The 22,828-nt window shown below is 36.0% G+C and overlaps 1 protein-coding gene across 2 annotated transcripts in view; it reads left to right on the plus strand.

The window, feature by feature from the left end:
* LOC127426660 (regulator of G-protein signaling 7-like) overlaps positions 1-22,828 on the plus strand; it is a 98,465-nt gene that overhangs the window by 40,293 nt on the left and 35,344 nt on the right. For both annotated transcript variants that reach the window (XR_007894816.1, XM_051673610.1), the window contains exon 3: positions 12,455-12,551. Coding sequence is in view for 1 of the 2 variants with exons in the window: in XM_051673610.1 (XP_051529570.1) it covers positions 12,455-12,551 (97 nt within the window). In the remaining variant the exon portion in view is untranslated. The remainder of the gene's footprint in view (positions 1-12,454; positions 12,552-22,828) is intronic.

The raw sequence follows: 22,828 nt of genomic DNA on the forward strand, positions 1-22,828 counted from the left end.
CCGTGGAGACGTAGCACGTGTGGAGGCTTCACGCTATTCTCAGCAGCATCCACGCACAACTCCCCACACGCCCCACCGAGAGCGAGAACCACATTATAGCAACCACGAGGAGGTTACCCCATGTGACTCTACCCTCCCTAGCAACCGGGCCAATTTGGTTGCTTATGAGACCTGGCTGGAGTCAGATCTTCCTTGTCTTGTGTTACTCAGACATTATGTCCCGCTCTGTGTTTTCAATGTTGTTCACAACACTTGCTAGTCAGATATCTGTTGTGTTGTAGTATTTGCAGTATCATGATGTTTGTCGGGTCTCGGTGGATTCTGATGTTGGGGTTAATAGTGTCTATCACACAGATTGTCCTGTGATGGTCCGTTCAGCTGTAGTACTCCGGGCCGCAGCTCTGATTAAATAATTGTATGCTAATGACGGTTTTTAGAATGATAATTACACCTGTGAACTGTTAACGTCCTCTTCTGTTTATCCATTATATCCATATAGGCAATTCATGCCCCAGTAAGAGCAGGTTGCACTGATTGGAGAGAGCAGTTCATGGTGTGATCGCTATAAATGTGAAGTTGTGTAGGTGTGTGTATTAAGTGTGTGCATTTGGATTGCCATTTATCTTATTTATGCATACATTATTCTGGAATGTCTTGCCCTTTCTGCCTACATAGGTATTATATAAAAGTATAAAATATAAAAGTACACCATGGCATGGTTGAACGCTTGAATCTGTCAGAAGTTTCAAGGTGTTGATTACATTTCTGTAAATGAACGGCTAGGACGTATTTCTAGGTTTGTCTGTATCACTGTGGCAAATTATCAGAACTTCAAAGAACCGTACTGAAAATCATTTCAACTCAAATCAACAGTAAATTGTCCTTTTATTTATTTATTTTATAAACAGGCATGTAATAAGTGGGATAATATACAGTCAGCTGGTCATTATTGCAAAATGAACCCCTGTAGAATGATATAAGACCCATTTGGCAGATGTTTGAAACAAAGCGACAGTATTTAATAAAAATGTCTGTTTCCTGGGAATTGATCCCATGATGTTTCTACAGTTGAGTGACAGGAACAGTCTTGTCTCTTTGTTTTCATGATTTCTGCTTCACTGTGAGATGCTTATAAACATTCAGAACAATCCAGAGAAAGTCACGTAAATTCCAGCGCAGAGGACCTGTTAGAGAACAGCGTGTGCTCTGTGGCTCATTCAGATTGTTTCTCATTTTGCGGCTGGTTCTCCTGGGTTTGTGTTTCAGATGACAGAACGCGAGTAAGAATGGGGGACAATGAAGGGCCGGAAGTTCGTTCATTCCCTGTTTTATTTATTTAATTACGAGGAAACCACTTTATTAGTTTGAACCAACTCGAGGATACTAGCGTTCTCTACACCTGCCGCTCAGCCCTTGAACATCAGTGACGTCAGACACATTTGAAACGGGATCAATATAATCAAGACTTTTACTCTAAGAGCAAAAGAAAGAGTGTATGTTAAGAGATGCCTGATCGATAACACTTTATAATAACTACACGGTATAAAGTATTTGTAAAGCATTCGTTTATAGTCAATTGATCATTTATAAATTATTGTTCAGTCATTAATAAGCTACATACAAATAGTTTGTTATTTGTTAACAATCACTTTAGCAATTGATGTATTATTGTTTAATAAGTTCATTTATAGACAGTTTAATAATGTTTTTTTTTTTTTTTTTACATGAACAAGGCATGAATTCATACTAAATAAAGAAATTATATATATGTAATTAATTGGGTTTACATTTAAACGTATTGAATGTATTTGTTAATGTTTTAGTAACACTATCAAAGCAATTATTATTTAATATATAGGTCATAATAAAGCATTGACTAATTGCTAACTAAGTATTTTGAGTGATCTAATCTAAAGTGAGGACTGTATATGCCTAATTAAACATTTATTAATGATCCATTACTGAAAATCCACAGTTTATTAAAAGAGATCTTTTAATTGCTCAAACGGCGCTTTAGCATGTTCCATCCTATTAAGCTTTATGAGCAGATCTGTTCTCATTATTGCCAATTAAAATGACTGTTTAATTCAATTTCACCAGTAGACCTACTATAAATATTTCATTAAATTTAATCCGATTCCAGAAGGAAAGTCCAAAAATCCTGCAACAGCCAGCACGTCACCACAGTCACATGACAGTGATGAAATGACAAAAAAAACAAACAAAACAGAAACAGGAAAGTGTATGTAACGTTTAATTATATAGTGCCTATTAAACTTCATCAGTGAAACTATGCTGCTGAAGTGTACAAGCGACATGCCGTACATGTTACTTTTCCCAGTGCTGGGCCAGATGGATCAATAACAGTAGTTTGTGGTGTGATGAGGAGGAGGGCGTGGCCGGGCCATACTAATCGGCAAGAGAGAGAGAGAGAGAGAGATAAAGGGGAGCCGGAGACGCCAGGTCGAGAGAGAGACACGCAGCCACTGTGTGTGTGTTTGTTTATGTTTGTTTTATGTTGTAAAGTTAATTTCTGTCATTAATGTTTATGTTGACTGTTCTGCAAGTTCCCGTCTCCTCCTTGCCCATTAAATAATTAGTCTGGAATGTGTTGCAAGCTTCGCATTAAATGAGCGTATTGCTTTCTGTAATCTAATACACAGATTACAGAAGTCATAATATGATGTTTTTAGTGGGTCAGCACCTTCACACATCACTTTGAAGCATGCAACACTGGAGAACTGGATATTTCTTAAATGAAATCACAGACTGTTGTGATTTAATAATCAGACTAAGACACATGTACAACACATTTACAAGATCAACACAACTCTCACACTGGCCCTGGGCCAGCTGGCCATACTTACTGTTGAACCATGTTAATAATGGTTTAATAAGGCATATATAGTTCTCACTTTAGATTAGGTCACGCAAAATGCTTAGCTAGTCATTAGTAAGTGCTTTTTACAACCTTTATTAAGCATTAATTGATTTAATAGTAAGTGTTACTAAAACATTGATAAACACATTAATTAAGCAGAAATGTGTATCCAATTAATTACATATTTAATATCATTACTAACTATTAATTTTTGCTTTTTAAAAAAATGTATCCCCTTTTCTCCCAGTTTGGAATGCCCAATTCCCACTACTTAGTAGGTCCTCGTGGTGGCACGGTTACTCACCTCAATCCGGGTGGTGGAGGACAAGTCTCAGTTGCCTCCGCTTCTGAGACCGTCAATCCGTGCATCTTATCACGTGCAGTAGCGGTTCTAGCTTGTATGGCGCCCTGGGTGAAACCCGTTTTAACACGCCCCCAAAGATGTTGACCGGTGGGGGTTGGGGTGGGGGGGAGGAATCTGTGTGGGTGCCTCGTGCCGCCCCCCACCCCCCCCCCCCCAACAAGATGCCGCCCTGGGCAACTGTCCATGTCGCCCATGCCTAAATCTGCCACTGATCACGTGGCTCGTTGTGCATGACACCACGGAGACTTACAGCATGTGGAGGCTCATGCTACTCTCCACGATCCACACACAACCACACGCCCCTTTGAGAGCGAGAACCACTAATCGTGACCACGAGGAGGTTACCCCATGTGACTCTTTACCAATGTGTTTATTTAATTTTATTTATTTTTATTATTTTTTTTTTGCTGCAGTAGCCTGTGCAAATAACTTAAATAATTTGGCGAAGTGATATGGAACAGTTATGCGGTCAAGATCTGGAACTACTTCATCGCCGTGCATTTACTGGAAAATAATTGCACACCTTAGACCTTAGAACGTCTTTCAACCAATCAGAGTCAAGCATTCAACAGACCTGTGGTGTAAAAAGTCATAAATGTTGTAGTTGTGATTTGTGTGAAAGTGAATAAAACGCACAGTTGTTGTAAGTGTTAATTTCAACAGGAAACTACGGTGAAACGTAGAACACGGCACGTAAAACTCAGTTTGCAAAAATTTTGTTATGATAATGTTCATTCTATGACACTAGGTTGGTAATGTGTTATGACTGAAGCACTGTTGTGTGTTCATCATAAATAGCAGATTTTTACTTTGCTTTAAATGAATATAGGACTTTGCTGTGGATATAGATACCTGACTTTGCGAACAACGGCAGAGGGGCAGATTTTCAGTAAATAAATTACATTTCGGTCTGTTCCTCACCCAAATATGACTTTAATATGATATGTTACTTTAAGAAGAATTGGAATGTAACTCAGGAGTCATATGGAATACTTTCATGATACTTGTGTGATGCGTTTTTGTCATATTTGGAGCTTGACAGGCCCAGTCCCCTTTCACTTTCATTTATATGGATGATTTTCTTCAAGACTTCACTTTTATTTTGTGTGTCAACAGCATGAACTAGTTCTCTTAACAATGAGGCGGCCTGTACCGCATCTTTTAAAATAACTGCCCTCATTTCTAAAGGTATGTTTCTCCACACAAGTCAAAGTCTGTGGTTATACCACATATAGAATCACACGTGTTATTATATACATGTCATTCCTGATGAGCGCCAGAATCTTCTATGATGAATCAGTCAGGCTTTGTGTGCTTTTGTTAAATCCTTCAGAGACTGAGACAGAAAGACTGTCATGAGATGTCACAGGGATGATTTTACTAAGCAGTTTGCGCATGGTATTTTAGCGCAAAAAGCTGCATCTTATTCACTAACCACATGCAGTCTAGTTTACAATGTTTACGATCTTTCCATACAGTGAAAGCATTCGAAATGTAATGCACATCATTTAGAGTTCAGAGCCAAAGAATGCGTCTGGCTAGATCCTGGTGTGATGCTTTTCCATCTTTCTCCTGATGCTGTTTCTGAAATCCTGCTGAGAGATGAAGAACACTGTGATGTAGCAGTGAATCTGCAGACATAACTCTATGTGTTTCACTGGTAGAGATGAACTCAAATGACATGTGAAGACAGATGACCTCACAGAGTCTCGTTTAACCAGACTTTTGACTATCAGCATAAATTCTGGCCCACATCAGCATTTATTCTGGTCAAGAACCACCCATGAAGGCAGGAAGAGGCAGTTTGTATGATGTGTAAAGCTTCCAACCACAATTTATTTGTGTGTCCTTTAGAGGCAGGTTTACATGAAATAGTTGATATAGACCAGCATGAAAAACTCATTTAAATAGCACTGATAAAATTAGCAGAAAATATGTGAAGACTTAGTAATCCAAAAGTAATAAAGATACTAGTGAAAGATATACAAAAATAATGAGGAAAGCCAAAATATTAAATGCCATGGATCAATATTTACCGAGTAATCCATTATTTTGTAGTGGAGGGTCAATGACCATTTTAGCCTGTGATGTTTAGAGCAAAACTACAGGTACAAAAAATAACTTTATAAAGGTGTCAGCCTCGTGATTTTATTTTTACACACAGATTGGTAGATCTATTACTAAAATCAGTTGATTTCAGCACCTCTTGTTGCATTATATGCCAATGGTGAGAGTCCAAAAATGGGAAAAAAGCATTTTTTGTTGTTGTTTTTCTTAAGTTGGAGTGCCTATAACTCCAGAAGTGTTAAAGATATTTTAACATCCTTTTAGATTTTGGTTCAGAATAAACTTTGCTTTTTGTATCTTTGCAGTTAAGGCTCTATATCATTAAATCCCAGAGATATGGGGCTCTCAATGTGGCTCCATCTGAAAATGTTACCCATTTTCAATGCTAGAAAACCAAATGATGGTCACAGGGTATGAAGCTCGTTTTTCTTGTACAACAAAACAAAGGTCTGAAGTACAAGTAATGTTGAAACTAGAAATGTACCTTCATCTATTTAAATGAAAACTATAATGTCAAAATGTCAGTTTTAGAGAATCCAAACTTGCTAAATGTTTAAGAAGCGACACACGTGGCTCTTCAGTTAGTGCAATTCCTTTATCAAGTGTTTGGACCCCTAATAATGCATTCCAGAGCTTTGAAGGTGTACATTTCTGAAATCCAAGAACTAAAGGTACTGAAAGTTTGCCTTATTTGTACTCTGAGTTGTCTGTCTGCAGGGATTCGGTGTCTGGTCTGCATAGTGTTCTATTTATCTGCCCGTCAGCCTCATTCTTAATTATACAGCTAAGATTAGAGTGAATTAGCACAAACGGCCTCCAGGGAGACACACAGAATGGCCTCTCACATGGGAAATAATGCGTTTTTGAACTTTGATAATAGAAAAGTGAGAGCTTTGTGTGGATTGTAGTAAAGTCAAGGTTGTATCGGAACATCTAGTTCTGAGCTGTTTTTCAGGCTGTTCTAGTTTTCAAAGAAAAAGCCCTGTTCATCTTCACACTGATGGTGATGTTATCGCTGGGGGTCATCAGGTCACTGTATTTGTTGGTTGGGCGTCTCGACTGCTGAGTTTAATGTTACTGGTGGGCTACACAACTGGGCATAGCTTCAATCTGAACACAAATGAAACCAAATAAAAATAAGGTGGAAATAAACCTCAGAAAACAGATTTTCCTGTGAACAGTTTAACCAACTTTATCCAACTTTCTCAGCAAGATTCTCTTCAAACTATTGCTGCGCCATGGCAATGCTGTAATTTGTTTTTTTTAATTTTAACAGAAAAAATAATGCTACAGTAAAAAGCTGTTAATTACACAACTGGTAGTTTCTTTAACATACACAATCAAAAATTATATTATATTTGACAAGACAATACATGCAATTTTACGATAAAATATTGTAAAAACAATTTTTTTGTAGAATATTATTAAAATGCTATATAAAATTTACATAATGTTACAAGTAAAAAGTATGATTTACCTTTATAATTAACGGTAAAAATGTGGATGTTTAACAAGACAGTACGTGTAATTTTACTGTACAATATTGTAAAAATGAAGTAAAAGGTATGATTTACCATACAATTAATGGTGAAAGTTTATATTTTGTTAAACAAGACAATACATATAATTTTACTGTAAAATATTGTTAATTTTTTTAATAAAAGTAAATACTATTAAAATGCTATATAAAATTTACTTAATGTTAAAAGTGAAAAGTATGGTTTACCTTTATAATTAATGGTGAAAATGTGTATGTTTAACAAGACGATACGTGTAATTTTACTGTAAAATATTGTAAAAAAAAAAAAGTTTTTTAGAAGTAAATAAAAAATGTATTTCTTAATATGTTAGAAGTTAAAAGTATGGTTTACCTTTATAATTAATGGTGAAAATGTGGATGTTTAACAAGACGATACGTGTAATTTTACTGTAAAATATTGTAAAAAAAAAAAAAGTTTTTTAGAAGTAAATAAAAAATGTATTTCTTAATATGTTAGAAGTTAAAAGTATGGTTTACCTTTATAATTAATGGTGAAAATGTGTATGTTTAACAAGACAATACATATAATTTTACTGTAAAATATTGTTAATTTTTTTATAGAAGTAAATACTATTAAAATGCTATATAACATTTACTTAATGTTAAAAGTAAAAAGTATGATTTACTTTTATAATTAATGGTGAAAATGTGGATGTTTAACAAGACGGTACGTGTAATTTTACTGTAAAATATTGTACAAAATTTTTTTAAGTAAATAAAAAATTTACTTAATATGTTAAAAGTAAAAAGTATGATTTATCTTTATAATTAATGGTGAAAATGTGGATGTTTAACAAGACGGTACGTGTAATTTTACTGTAAAATATTGAAAAAAAAATTTAAGTAAATAAAAAATTTACTTAATATGTTAAAAGTAAAAAGTATGATTTATCTTTATAATTAATGGTGAAAATGTGGATGTTTAACAAGACGATACGTGTAATTTTACTGTAAAATATTGTTAAAAAAAGTTTTTCAGAAGTAAATAAAAAATGCACTTCTTGATATGTTAGAAGTTAAAAGTATGGTTTACCTTTATAATTAATGGTGAGAATGTGTATGTTTAAAAAGACAGTACATGTAATTTTACTGTAAAATATTGTAAATTTTTTTATAGAAGTAAATACTATTAAAATGCTATATAACATTTACTTAATGTTAAAATTAAAAAGTATGATTTACTTTTATAATTAATGGTGAAAATGTGGATGTTTAACAAGATGATACGTGTAATTTTACTGTAAAATATTGTAAAAAAAAAACATTTTTTTAAGTAAATAAAAAATTTACTTAATATGTTAAAAGTAAAAAGTATGATTTACCTTTATAATTAATGGTGAAAATGTGGATGTTTAACAAGACGGTATGTGTAATTTTACTGTAAAATATTGTAAAAATGAAGTAAAAGGTATGATTTACCATACAATTAATGGTGAAAGTTTATATTTAGTTAAACAAGACAATACATATAATTTTACTGTAAAATGTTGTTAATTTTTTTAATAAAAGTAAATACTATTAAAATGCTATATAAAATTTACTTAATGTATAAAATGTATGTATATATACATTCTATATTCTTATTATATCATGTATAATAAGCTTGTTTAGCTATAAGTGTCTGTATTGTGGCCATGAGAGAGAAAGATCATGAGCTTCTGTGACATTTACAGCAAAATATGCCATTGGGACCATCACGTTAAGAACCCCTTAAAAACACAAAGTTATAGAGATCTCTTCAGTTTAGCCTGATACACTTGAGAAAGTTAAAAGAGTTTAAAAAAGTGATTTAGTCATAATTTTGTTCATTTAAATGTTTAGGTTCTCAGTATTATAAAAACAATGCTTAATGCAAATAATACAATGCATATGATCATGCATAGTTGGGAGAAATAAATTAACTTTAAAAAGGAAGGAGAAAACACTTCCCATATCTTTGTGTTGACTCAGTGTTTGTTCCAACCCGATCTCATGAGAAGTCGTAATAATAGTATTGGCTCGTGCAAAAATGACTTTCACTCTCATGGAGAAAAATAAATCAGTTCATTTTGCTTTAAAGGGGTCTGAGATCGTTTGGAGTGTTCACATATGGGTCAAAAATCCTGCGAACCGCGCTCAGACACCTGAAATGAACCCATCTTTCTCTCTCTACCTCGTTGTCATAATTTTACATTACGACAGTTTTCAGTGTCAAAATGCCACTTTAAAACACAGTTCTGTTCCTGGATGCTGATTGGTCAATAACGCATTCCATTTGTGCCAAAACACATAATATTGAATCAGTAATGATGCAAAACAGCTGTTTGTGTATCATTGCACACACGCATAAGAATGACTGGAGTTTACATATAAGAGATCTAGAACTTCTAGAGCAAGGATGACACATTTCATATTAAAATAACATTTATATATAAGAATTGTCTCATTTTGGGAGTCTGGGTATCTCAGCGAGTATTGACGCTGACTATCACCTCTGGAGTCGCGAGTTTGAATCCAGGGCGTGCTGAGTGACTCCAGCCAGGTCTCCTAAGCAACCAAATTGGCCCGGTTGCTAGGGAGGGTAGAGTCACATGGGGTAACCTCCTCGTGGTTGTGATTAGTGGTTCTCGCTCTCAATGGGGCGTGTGTTAAGTTGTGTGTGGATCGTGGAGAGTAGCATGAGCCTCCACATGCTGTGAGTCTCCGCGGTGTCATGCACAACGAGTCACATGATAAGATGCGCGGATTGACGGTCTCAGAAGTGGAGGCAACTGAGACTTGTCCTCCGCCACCCGGATTGAGGTGAGTAACCGTGCCACCACGAGGACCTACTAAGTAGTGGGAATCGGGCATTCCAGATTGGGGAGAAAAGGGGATTGTCTCATTTTTTTTAATTGTTTTTTATTTGTAACCATTTTATAAAAGCAATAAGACACATTTTCACAATATGCCAATGCTTTTCATACCTTATTTGCTTAGTTATGAAACAAAGTTTCTTCAGTCACTTCTTGGTTTGAGTGTGTTTTTATGAGTGTTATGAGCCAAACCAATCAAACTGTTCCATGCGGCAGAGTGCCAGCCAATCAGAGCCTCACACCTGCTCCTCTTTTAACCCTGCCCCCCGCTGGACTCTCTCAACATCCCAAATGTCATTTTGTTTTGGCAGATTAAGAGGGATTTGGAGCCGCTGTGAGGTGTCAGAGTTTAAACAAGAGACAAATCCATAGAAAGCCCCGTCATCTTGAATCAATTAGAGTCATTCGTTCGGGAATCGAACTACACTGATCACGCTGTGTGTTTCATGCTGCAGATTCAAAAGAACCAGCTCATTAGAGTCATTCGTTCGGGAATCGGACTACACTGATCACGCTGTGTGTTTCATGCTGCAGATTCAAAAGAACCGACTCATTAGAGTCATTCGTTCAAGAATCGAACTACACTGATCGCACTGTGTGTTTCACACTGCAGATTCAAAAGAACCGACTCATTAGAGTCATTCGTTCGGGAATCGAACTACACTGATCACGCTGTGTGTTTCACACTGCAGATTCAAAAGAACCAGCTCATTAGAGTCATTCGTTCGGGAATCGAACTACACTGATCACGCTGTGTGTTTCATGCTGCAGATTCAAAAGAACCGACTCATTAGAGTCATTCGTTCAGGAATCGAACTACACTGATCGCACTGTGTGTTTCACACTGCAGATTCAAAAGAACCGACTCATTAGAGTCATTCGTTCGGGAATCGAACTACACTGATCACGCTGTGTGTTTCACACTGCAGATTCAAAAGAACCAGCTCATTAGAGTCATTCGTTCGGGAATCAAACTACACTGATCACGCTGTGTTTCACACTGCAGATTCAAAAGAACCAGCTCATTAGAGTCATTCGTTCGGGAATCGAACTACACTGATCGCACTGTGTGTTTCACGCTGCAGATTCAAAAGAACCAGCTCATTAGAGTCATTTGTTCGGGAATCGAACTACACTGATCACGCTGTGTGTTTCACGCTGCAGATTCAAAAGAACCAGCTCATTAGAGTCATTCGTTCTGGAATCGAACTACACTGATCACGCTGTGTTTCACACTGCAGATTCAAAAGAACCGACTCATTAGAGTCATTCGTTCGCGAATCGGACTACACTGATCACGCTGTGTGTTTCACACTGCAGATTCAAAAGAACCGTCTCATTAGAGTCATTCGTTCGGGAATCGGACTACACTGATCACGCTGTGTGTTTCACGCTGCAGATTCAAAAGAACCAGCTCATTAGAGTCATTCGTTCTGGAATCGAACTACACTGATCACGCTGTGTTTTTCACACTGCAGATTCAAAAGAACCGACTCATTAGAGTCATTCGTTCGGGAATCGGACTACACTGATCACGCTGTGTGTTTCACGCTGCAGATTCAAAAGAACCAGCTCATTAGAGTCATTCGTTCTGGAATCGAACTACACTGATCACGCTGTGTTTCACACTGCAGATTCAAAAGAACCAACTCATTAGAGTCATTCGTTCGGGAATCGGACTACACTGATCACGCTGTGTGTTTCACACTGCAGATTCAAAAGAACCAGCTCATTAGAGTCATTCGTTCGGGAATCGGACTACACTGATCACGCTGTGTGTTTCACGCTGCAGATTCAAAAGAACCGACTCATTAGAGTCATTCGTTCGGGAATCGGACTACACTGATCACGCTGTGTTTTTCACGCTGCAGATTCAAAAGAACCGACTCATTAGAGTCATTCGTTCGGGAATCGGACTACACTGATCACGCTGTGTGTTTCACGCTGCAGATTCAAAAGAACCGACTCATTAGAGTCATTCGTTCGGGAATCGGACTACACTGATCACGCTGTGTGTTTCACACTGCAGATTCAAAAGAACCAGCTCATTAGAGTCATTCGTTCGGGAATCGAACTACACTGATCATGCTGTGTGTTTCACGCTGCAGATTCAAAAGAACCAGCTCATTAGAGTCATTCGTTCTGGAATCGAACTACACTGATCACGCTGTGTTTTTCACACTGCAGATTCAAAAGAACCGACTCATTAGAGTCATTCGTTCGGGAATCGGACTACACTGATCACGCTGTGTGTTTCACGCTGCAGATTCAAAAGAACCGACTCATTAGAGTCATTCGTTCGGGAATCGGACTACACTGATCACGCTGTGTGTTTCACGCTGCAGATTCAAAAGAAGCAAGTTTTAAATTGGACCGATTCTGGATCAGTTCTTGTTTTGCTTCCCATTTATGATTTTTCCATCACAAATTCTCATTAATGCAAAAAATATAATTATCAATATTGTAATGCATCTGAGTGTTTTCCTTTTGAGTTTTTTTATGTAAGTAGATCAACTTTAGTCAATACTGTAAAAGAAAATACTTAAATACAATTAATCACATTACAGTAATGAGAATGAGATTTGTTTGTGCTGGTATATCGCAGGTTAATGTGCTGTCATGTTTGAACAGGAAGTGTGAGTACAACATTGTGTTTAATCACATAGAAATTAAGCTATAATTACACAGAATAGAAAGCTAATTATGAAGCATGTAATTACTCTGATTGTTACAGACGTCAGGAACTCTCTCTCTCTCTCTCTCTTTAGATGGAAGACATCATTGCTCGCATGCAGGATGAAAAGAACGGGATTCCCATCCGGACCGTCAAGAGTTTTTTGTCAAAGATCCCGAGTGTGTTTTCCGGTGAGTTCAGAGACTCTTTAGTTCATTTATGTGTTAAACTCCAACTTGTTTCTGGGAGAACTCACTGGTTTCAATGCTTCAAAACTAGCAACTTTTTAAAACTTCTTGAATACTTAAGTACTGAATATTTAAACTCATTATGAGAAGTAGTTGAGAGTGATAGAGTAGAGAGTGATAGGTAATACTTTTGGGGAGAGGGTACCAGAAATCGCTTTGTAATTTCATCTCCAAGCAAGTAGTTTTGTTTCAGTATTTTATATTATAAACATTCGTAACAGAATGGTAACAGTAAATGCACAGTTTACTGAAGGCATAGCGGCCTCTCAGCACATCAAATCAAAAGAGGAAAAAACATTGACTTGCCGTTTATCAAGCACTGAAACTTTGCTGAACAATCTGGAATCATGTGCAACAGTGTAACAGTTACATGAAGTTCTCTTTACAACCTAAACTTCAAAACGTCGAGTCTGTGTGACACCTGCACTATAAAGCTAGACACAGTGCAGCGAATGAAACAGAACACAGGTGTCTAGAGATGTGTTTTATTTTTAAAAGATTGAAGTTCTTTTTGACTTTACACAGTGTCCGAAAATGTGGCAGTCACTTTGTGAGACTGCAAGACGTGACGCAACAGTCCAGCACGTGTTTACCTCGAACAACAACGGGAAAACAGCACAGACGCATACAAAAATACTAACTAACTAACGAATCTGTTTGTGCGTCTGTGAGTAAGAGCATGTGTATGAAACAATTTACATTTAAATTATAAAATATTACATAATAAAAGTAAATAAATGTAGCCTAAACTGTATATAAATATATTTATAATCAAAATATTTTAGTAATAATAATAATAATAATTATTATATATATATATACATATATATATATATATATATATATATATATATATATATATATATATATATATATATATATATTATTTATTTATTTATTTATTTTTATTTTTTTTACTTCGTGCTTGAAAACTAACCCAAACCCAGAACTGAAATAAAAGTACTCATTTCCATGAAATACAATTATAGATATAATATTATAGCGCCCACAGGCTCATAAGAATCTCATCAGAATGAGTCTCGGATGCTTCATGAATAAATAAATCCCTCGGAGGCGTTCTGACAGTGACGGAAACCTTTTTATAGTTTGTTTGAGACGGCAGAGGCATACGGCTAGCCGCTGTTAGCAGAGACGTGCTGCGTTGTCTGCGGGGGGGAGAGACACCTGACGAGACTCAAACGCTAATGAAGAAAACTGTCTGACAGTCCAAACACAAACCCCAGAATATCCTGAGCACAGAACGGAGCACAAACACAGATTCTAGCCATCAAACAATACTGCAGGCTTTGAAGAGAGAGGTCACCGCTGGACACCGCTGAGAGAGACACTCGATCAGACAGATCTTCAGACGACTGTTTGATAGAGAGCACACCGCTTCATTCCGAAAAACAGATTTGGGCTTGAGAGAACAATTGAAACTTCTGTCATTAGTTACTCACCCTCATGTCGTTCCAAACCTGTATGCTGGCATTTAAAAATACAGCAGTATTGAGGTGGATTGCTAATATAAATCTTATTAAAATAATAATAAAATAATATTATTTAAACCAAACAAGCAACAACTAAGAATTTGTAATGATTACTGCCAAGGTTAACAGTTTGCATATTCATTGGTTGCATATAATTGGTTGCTCTTTATTGCAATTTAGTTTGATTCTAAACAACACTTACTGAAAAATAAAGAAATGTTTAACTAAATAGACAAGGTGTATACTTAAAAACTGTGCTTTCCCTTTTTCAGACATTATTACAATCAAAATGATTAGCAGTTTATTTGTAGGAGTGCAATTGCTGTTTATTACCTCTCTACATAAAGTACCTTTTAAACGTGAATTTTGAAAAAGTACTAAACAAATAAAACATTTTATTGGTTGTAATAAACACACTGTGAGCATACTGTTGTGCTGCACTTACTGTAAGCAAATAAAAGCATGTACTAACAGTTGCCCTGCATGTCATATTGTTGCACAGAAGCACTTATATTTGTTTGTTGCGATTGTGACAGAAAGCAGAAACAATGTTAGTCCATCTATTACGGTATAAACCGTAATAGAGTCATTACAAATCTAGTAAAAACGCATTGTATCTGGTTCTGTTTTTTTTAAAGGGGTTTAATATTTCTTAGCCTATATACTGTGTTTTCACTTACATTTATTTTGGAAAGTCAAAAAATCTCAAAAACTCCCTCCTTTATATTCAACCCTATATAGGTCTGTCGTGATTAATAAATAATCGTCTGATCGCAGTTATTTGAGCTAACCGTGATTATTGTGCACTTCAAATTCCAATATTTGCATAATATAATGTAATGTAATATAATATAATAGGCTATAATATAATATAAATATTAGAAAATTATATTTATAAAAAATTAATTTAAGAAATTATGACAGAAAAATCTTACTATTGCATAATATATTATAATATAATAAATATTTTATATAATATTTTTATAAAATATAAATAAAATATAATTATTTATGAGCTCCAAAAACAACTAAAAGTTCCAAAACTAAAGTTGACCAACAGGAGAGACATATTTTAACTATTTAGAAATATTTTGATGTTGAAAAAATATTTCATGCCATTTAAATTTTTTTAAAGCCTTAATAGGAAATCATATATCATTATTTTATTATTTGATTTATATATTTGAAGTTAAATATGTTAAAATGACTTCTTAATGAGTATGAAGCACACATGCACCTTAAGAAATATGACAATTTGTATGGCAATTAATCACGAAAGCCCTAAAACAGGCTTCGGAAATCGTCATAATCACAATTGTTTTGACAATTAATCGAAATAAACATAATTATGTTTTGACAATTAATCGTCATAATAATCGAAATTATGCTTTGACAATTAATCATCATAATCGCAATTATGTTTTGACAATCGTAATAATTGCAATTATGTTTTGACAATTAATTGTAATAAATGCAATTATGTTGCGACAATTAATCGTCATAATCGCTATTATGCTTTGACAATTAATCTTAATAATCGCAATTACGTTTTGACAATTAATCGTAATAAACGCAATTATGTTGTGACAATTAATCATCATAATCACAATTATGTTTTGACGATTCATCGTAATAATCGCAATTATGTTTTGACAATTAAATGTAATAAACGCAATTATGTTGTGACAGTCGTCATAATCGCAATTATGTTTTGACAATTAATCGTAATAAATGCAATTGTTGTGACAATTAATCATCATAATCGCAATTATGTTGTGACAATTAATCGTCAATAATCGCAATTATGTTGTGACAATTAATCGTCATAATCGCAATTATTTTGTGACAATTAATCGTCATAATCGCAATTATGTTTTGACAATTAATCGTCAGCCAACTTTCATAATTGCGACAGCCCTAACCATATATTAAAAGTCTGTTTTTAAAATTGTGGTGTACCGTGAATCCACTACATCCCTATTGAAGTATCTTCACACAGTTCTTTTTCATACAAGGACAGTTCATAGTTACCATGTCTATTAAGTTAAAAGATGGACAAAAAAAGTACCATAAAAGTAGTCTATATGACTGGTGCACTTTATTCCATTTCTTCTGAAGTCATACAATAGTTTTGTGTGAGGAACAGACTGAAATTTAAACCATTATCCACCATAAATATTCTCCTTTGCTGAAACTCTCAAATCTCTTGGCGGAGAAGATCATCAGTGAATAATGACTTAAATTTCAGTTTCTTCTTTAAAGCTAGCATTTGACTTCACTTGGAAAATAGTGCACAAGTCACATGGAATACTTTCATGTTATTTTTTGTCCTTTTCGGAGTTAAAAATTCTCCTTTTATGTTTCATGGTACAAACAGGGCTGCAACTAATGATTATTTTGATAATCGATTAATCTAACGATTATTAGAACGATTATTCGACTATTGGGCGATTAGTGCAATGATTAATCATTAGCTCTTTACTGATTATTCAGCTTGTGCCCTGACTCAAAAGGTTGTATTAAACGTGCTTACTAACAATTAAAGTTATCTTTTAAAAATACCTCTAAATGACATTCACTGAATTAAAGGAAAAAAATACTTAAGTTTAACTCAGTAAAAAATTCACTGCAAATTATTCTATTGTTATCAAGTGTTTTTGTCTTGTTTTCCATTTAAAATGGTCTAAAAATCCTTAAAACGATACATTTACTTGAGAAGCAACATATGAGATATTTTGACTTGCTTTAAGAGAATGTATCTTAAATATAAGCGTATTTTGTATATAAGTGTATTTTTTTCCACTCGGTTATGCTTCTGTGAGTGCAGTAAAGACAAAAATAGGGATGCACTGATCCGATAACTGGATCGGTATCGGCTCCGATACTGAAGCTTTTGGATGGATCGGGTATCGGTCCGACGAGGCCGATCCAAATCCGATACTGTGTGTTAGTCATGTTCGTTACTGTCAAGCTCCAAAAATGACATAAAAGAACCATAAAAACAGCATTAAAGCAGTTCATATGACTCGTGCATTTTATTCAAAGCCACTTGAAGATGTGTGATAGCTCTGTGAATCACAAAAGACTGTGTTTAATAAGTAAATATATAGTATGCGCAGCGCCAGCGTGTTAGTGAATGCAGCTGCTCTGTTGACACAAACTCACACACAGGCTGCTGATGCACTCGCGGATATTTTTATCCTTCACAGCGGTGCACAATATTTGAGCGCTACTCATGAACAACATCTCAGATGTAGATGCTCAATAGTTCGGTACACTTATAATATGCATTTAGAACGGCACCGGAGGAGCATTTGACCAGAATCTGAATAAGAAGCGAATTAAACTACTGTGAACTTGCCTACAAACAGACACATACAGGACTTCCTGAAGAGTTCAGAATGTCAAAATAAAAGCGTGAGGGTTTAAAAAGTGCACGATTGAAATATATTACTGTTGTATTTCAAATTACAATTAAAAGTCAATAATAATAATAATAATATTAATAACAATATATTATTATTATTGTCATCATTTGTGTTTGTTTATAGCAACATTTAAGTTGAATGGTTTCCCAAAAATAACTGTGTGAATGAAAAGTGGACTGATGTCTTACAACTAAACTGAACAAAAAAGAGATCTGAATCCTTTAAAGTCCAGATGTAAAAGGCAAAAATAAAACACTGGTTTCTTTTCTACTGAAGACTTGAAGACTGGAATTACTGTTAATTTTGCTGCTACAATATCCAGTATACTAGTTAATAATCAAGTGTTTCTTAATAAGCTATACATTTATACTGAAATAATGTGTAGTTAGAGGTTTGTGTTTCTTTACATATTAAAGAGTACCCATAATTAGTTCCACACAATAATGGAAAGATATTCTAAACTGATTAAGCAAAAAAACAACACTGGTATCGGCTTGAGATCGGTATCGGCCGATACTGAGATTTCTGATATCGGAATAGAAAAAGTGATGTCGGTGCATCCCTAGACAAAATATACTTCTATTCAAGATTTATTCTCTAAATATCTTATATGCTGCTTCTCAGGTAAATGCATCTTTTTTTAAAGGATTTTTAGATATTTTAAAATATTTGTATTTTTAGTATTATATTCAACATTCTCATATAATAATTGTTTCTTCTGCAGTATAGCTGTTAAAGTAAATGTACGTTGTTTTAAAGGAGTTTTAGATATTTATATTGGAAAACAAGCCAAAACAAAAAAATATATATATACAGGTGCATCTCAATAAATTAGAATGTCGTGGAAAAGTTCATTTATTTCAGTAATTCAACTCAAATTGTGAAACTCGTGTATTAAATAAATTCAGTGCACACAGACTGAAGTAGTTTAAGTCTTTGGTTCTTTTAACTGTGATGATTTTGGCTCACATTTAACAAAAACCCACCAATTCACTATCTCAAAAAATTAGAATACATCATAAGACCAATAAAAAAAACATTTTTAGTGAATTGTTGGCCTTCTGGAAAGTATGTTCATTTACTGTATATGTACTCAATACTTGGTAGGGGCTCCTTTTGCTTTAATTACTGCCTCAATTCGGCGTGGCATGGAGGTGATCAGTTTGTGGCACTGCTGAGGTGGTATGGAAGCCCAGGTTTCTTTGACAGTGGCCTTCAGCTCATCTGCATTTTTTGGTCTCTTGTTTCTCATTTTCCTCTTGACAATACCCCATAGATTCTCTATGGGGTTCAGGTCTGGTGAGTTTGCTGGCCAGTCAAGCACACCAACACCATGGTCATTTAACCAACTTTTGGTGCTTTTGGCAGTGTGGGCAGGTGCCAAATCCTGCTGGAAAATGAAATCAGCATCTTTAAAAAGCTGGTCAGCAGAAGGAAGCCTGAAGTGCTCCAAAATTTCTTGGTAAACGGGTGCAGTGACTTTGGATTTCAAAAAACACAATGGACCAACACCAGCAGATGACATTGCACCCCAAATCATCACAGACTGTGGAAACTTAACACTGGACTTCAAGCAACTTGGGCTATGAGCTTCTCCACCCTTCCTCCAGACTCTAGGACCTTGGTTTCCAAATGAAATACAAAACTTGCTCTCATCTGAAAAGAGGACTTTGGACCACTGGGCAACAGTCCAGTTCTTCTTCTCCTTAGCCCAGGTAAGACGCCTCTGACGTTGTCTGCGGTTCAGGAGTGGCTTAACAAGAGGAATACGACAACTGTAGCCAAATTCCTTGACATGTCTGTGTGTGGTGGCTCTTGATGCCTTGACCCCAGCCTCAGTCCATTCCTTGTGAAGTTCACCCAAATTCTTGAATCGATTTTGCTTGACAAGCCTCATAAGGCTGCGGTTCTCTCGGTTGGTTGTGCATCTTTTTCTTCCACACTTTTTCCTTCCACTCAACTTTCTGTTAACATGCTTGGATACAGCACTCTGTGAACAGCCAGCTTCTTTGGCAATGAATGTTTGTGGCTTACCCTCCTTGTGAAGGGTGTCAATGATTGTCTTCTGGACAACTGTCAGATCAGCAGTCTTCCCCATGATTGTGTAGCCTAGTGAACCAAACTGAGAGACCATTTTGAAGGCTCAGGAAACCTTTGCAGGTGTTTTGAGTTGATTAGTTGATTGGCATGTCACCATATTCTAATTTTTTGAGATAGTGAATTGGTGGGTTTTTGTTAAATGTGAGCCAAAATCATCACAATTAAAAGAACCAAAGACTTAAACTACTTCAGTCTGTGTGCATTGAATTTATTTAATACATGAGTTTCACAATTTGAGTTGAATTACTGAAATAAATGAACTTTTCCACGACATTCTAATTTATTGAGATGCACCTGTATGTTTTCACTTTATACTTCTGCGAGTGCAGTAAAGACAAAATATACTTCTATTCAAGATCTATTCTCTAAATATCTTATATGCTGCTTCTCAGGTAAATGCATCTTTTTTAAAGGAGTTTTAGATATTTATATTGGAAAACAAGCCAAAACAAAAACAAATCAAAAATATATTTTGTTGTCTTGTATAATGGGGTGAGGACTACCCTCTCTCACCTTTCTGTTCACTTCAATCCATCTTTAACTCTCAAAAAAACAAACTCTCTCTTATAAATAAAGCTGCGTATTGCCAGTTTTCTTCAGGATAAGAAACACACAGTGACACATATATTATGATTCAATAAGTCGTGAGTCATCACGTTGTAATCTAGCTGCATTAAGCGTTTGCGCTCGAGGGATGAGCGTCCCGTGACAGAGTGTGCATCAGCCGGTGCAGTTTCAATCTCTCCCCCTTAGATCGGGACATACACAGGACTCATAGAAGAGGCGCTGACCACACAGAGAAATGACTGTTTCAGAGTTTGTAGTAACTGCATTTAAGATGTAACGGCAGGGTGTTTCCTTTAAAGACGCTCGACATGCAAGTTTTGCTCCGGCTCCATTTATACCACAACCAGAGTGCTTCTGTATTTACTTATTTTGTGTTTTTTATAATTCCCTCAGACTTTGTGATCTACATCAGCTGAAGCTGTTTGGAAAGTTTCGAGTGCATCTGTGATCTGTGTAATTCTTCCTCTCCTCAATCAGGCGTGAACTGCGTCATCATTAGAGTTTAATGTGATCTCATGTTGCGTTAAATGACATCAAACGACTATTTGACGATGAACATTTTTGTCAACAAATTTTATTGTCGACGTTGTCGATAACGTCGACTAATCGTTTCAGCCCTACTTTGGAATGACATGGGGCTGAGTAGATAATGACAGGATATTGATTTTTGAGTGAACTGTTCCTTTAGAATGAGCAAATGGGACTGACAGTCCAGTTCATCCCACAGAGAGAATATTAGAGCTCAGTATTGTTATGAATGGCCTGATTCTTCAACAGTCTTGAGCAGCAAACAGCCACTGAAGTCATTGAAGCCCACAAGTGTTTAATTCCTGAATGTATTCATTAAGATCCACAGATGTGATTGATCACAGGAGATTACAGCACTGAGATGATAGTGTGTGAAACAGTTCAGATCCTCCTCTTCACATCTCTCTCTGCCTGTTTCTGCACTTATGTAATCAAGTGTCTTATATAAGCATCTTCAATAAATGACATTTAAAATGTAGACACCTCATCTGCGGCTCTGCAGCCATAATACTGGTGTCATAATACATACGAGTGTTCTGAAGGGTTTTTAGTCCTTTGCCATGCTGTTGCTAGGGTATTCTGGGTGGCTGCTAGGAAGTTGCTAGGGTGAAAATGGTAAGTGTGATCTCTTAGAAAAGTAACAGCTCACCTCTCCTCAAGACATGAAAAAAGAGAAACAAAGACATATGAAAAGGGGATATTTACAGTAGCTTATTAAAGAAATGTTCTGGGTTCAATACAAGTTAATCTCGATCGACAGCATTTGTGTCAATGTTGATTACCACAAAAATGAATTTCAACTCATCCCTCCTTTTCTTTAAAAAAGCACAAATCTGTGTTCCAGTGAGACACTTACAATGGAAGTCAATGTCACTGCACTGCTGCCACATGATTGGCTGTTCTTAGGTCAGTTAGGATCACTACTTTATTTTAAGAATGTGAAATGTCAGAATAATAGTAGAGAAAGATTTATTTAGGTCAGAAGTTTACATACACTTTATTAGTATTTGGTAGCATTGCCTTTAAATTGTTTAACTTGGGTCAAATGTTTTGGGTATCCTTCCACAAGCTTCTCACAATAAGTTGCTGGAATTTTGTCCCATTCCTCCAGACAGAACTGGTGTAACCGAGTCAGGTTTGTAGGCCTCCTTGCTCACACATGCTTTTTCTATCAGATTGAGGTCAGGGCTTTGTGATGGACACTCCAATACCTTGACTTTGTTGTCCTTAAGCCATCTTACCACAACTTTGGAGGTATGCTTGGGGTCATTGTCCATTTGGAAGACCCATTTGCGACCGAGCTTTAACTTCCTGTCTGATGTCTTGAGATGTTGCTTCAATATATCCACATCATTTTCCTTCCTCATGATGCCATCTATTTTGTGAAGTGCACCAGTCCCTCCTGCAGCAAAGCACCCCCACAACATGATGCTGCCACCCCCATCCTCCAAACATAATGATGGTCATTATGGCCAAACAGTTCGATTTTTGTTTCATCAGACCAGAGGACATTTCTCCAAAAAGTAAGATCTTTGTCCCCATGTGCACTTGCAAACTGTAGTCTGGCTTTTTTATGGCGGTTTTGGAGCAGTGGCTTCTTCCTTGCTGAGCAGCCTTTCAGGTTATGTCGATATAGGATTCGTTTTGCTGTGGATATAGATACTTGTCTACTTGTTTCCTCCAACATCTTCACAAGGTCCTTTGCTGTTGTTCTGGGATTGATTTACACTTTTCACACCAAACTACATTCATCTCTAGGAGACAGAATGCGTCTCCTTCCTGAGCGGTATGATGGCTGTGTGGTCCCATGGTGTTTATACTTGCGTACTATTGTTTGTACAGATGAACGTGGTACCTTCAGGCGTTAGGAAATTGCTCCCAAGGATGAATCAGACTTGTGGAGGTCCACAATGTTTTTTTCTGAGGTCTTGGCTGATTTCTTTTGATTTTCTTATTTCAGAGGCACTGAGTTTGAAGGACTTAAAATACATCCACAGGTACACCTCCAATTCAGTACACCTCCTATCAGAAGCTAATTGTCTAAAGACTTGACATCATTTTCTGGAATTTTCCAAGCTGCTTAAAGGCACAGTTATCTTAGTGTATG

This window comes from Myxocyprinus asiaticus, chromosome 36 (assembly GCF_019703515.2).
Source record: "Myxocyprinus asiaticus isolate MX2 ecotype Aquarium Trade chromosome 36, UBuf_Myxa_2, whole genome shotgun sequence".
Taxonomy (NCBI): Eukaryota; Metazoa; Chordata; class Actinopteri; order Cypriniformes; family Catostomidae; genus Myxocyprinus; species Myxocyprinus asiaticus.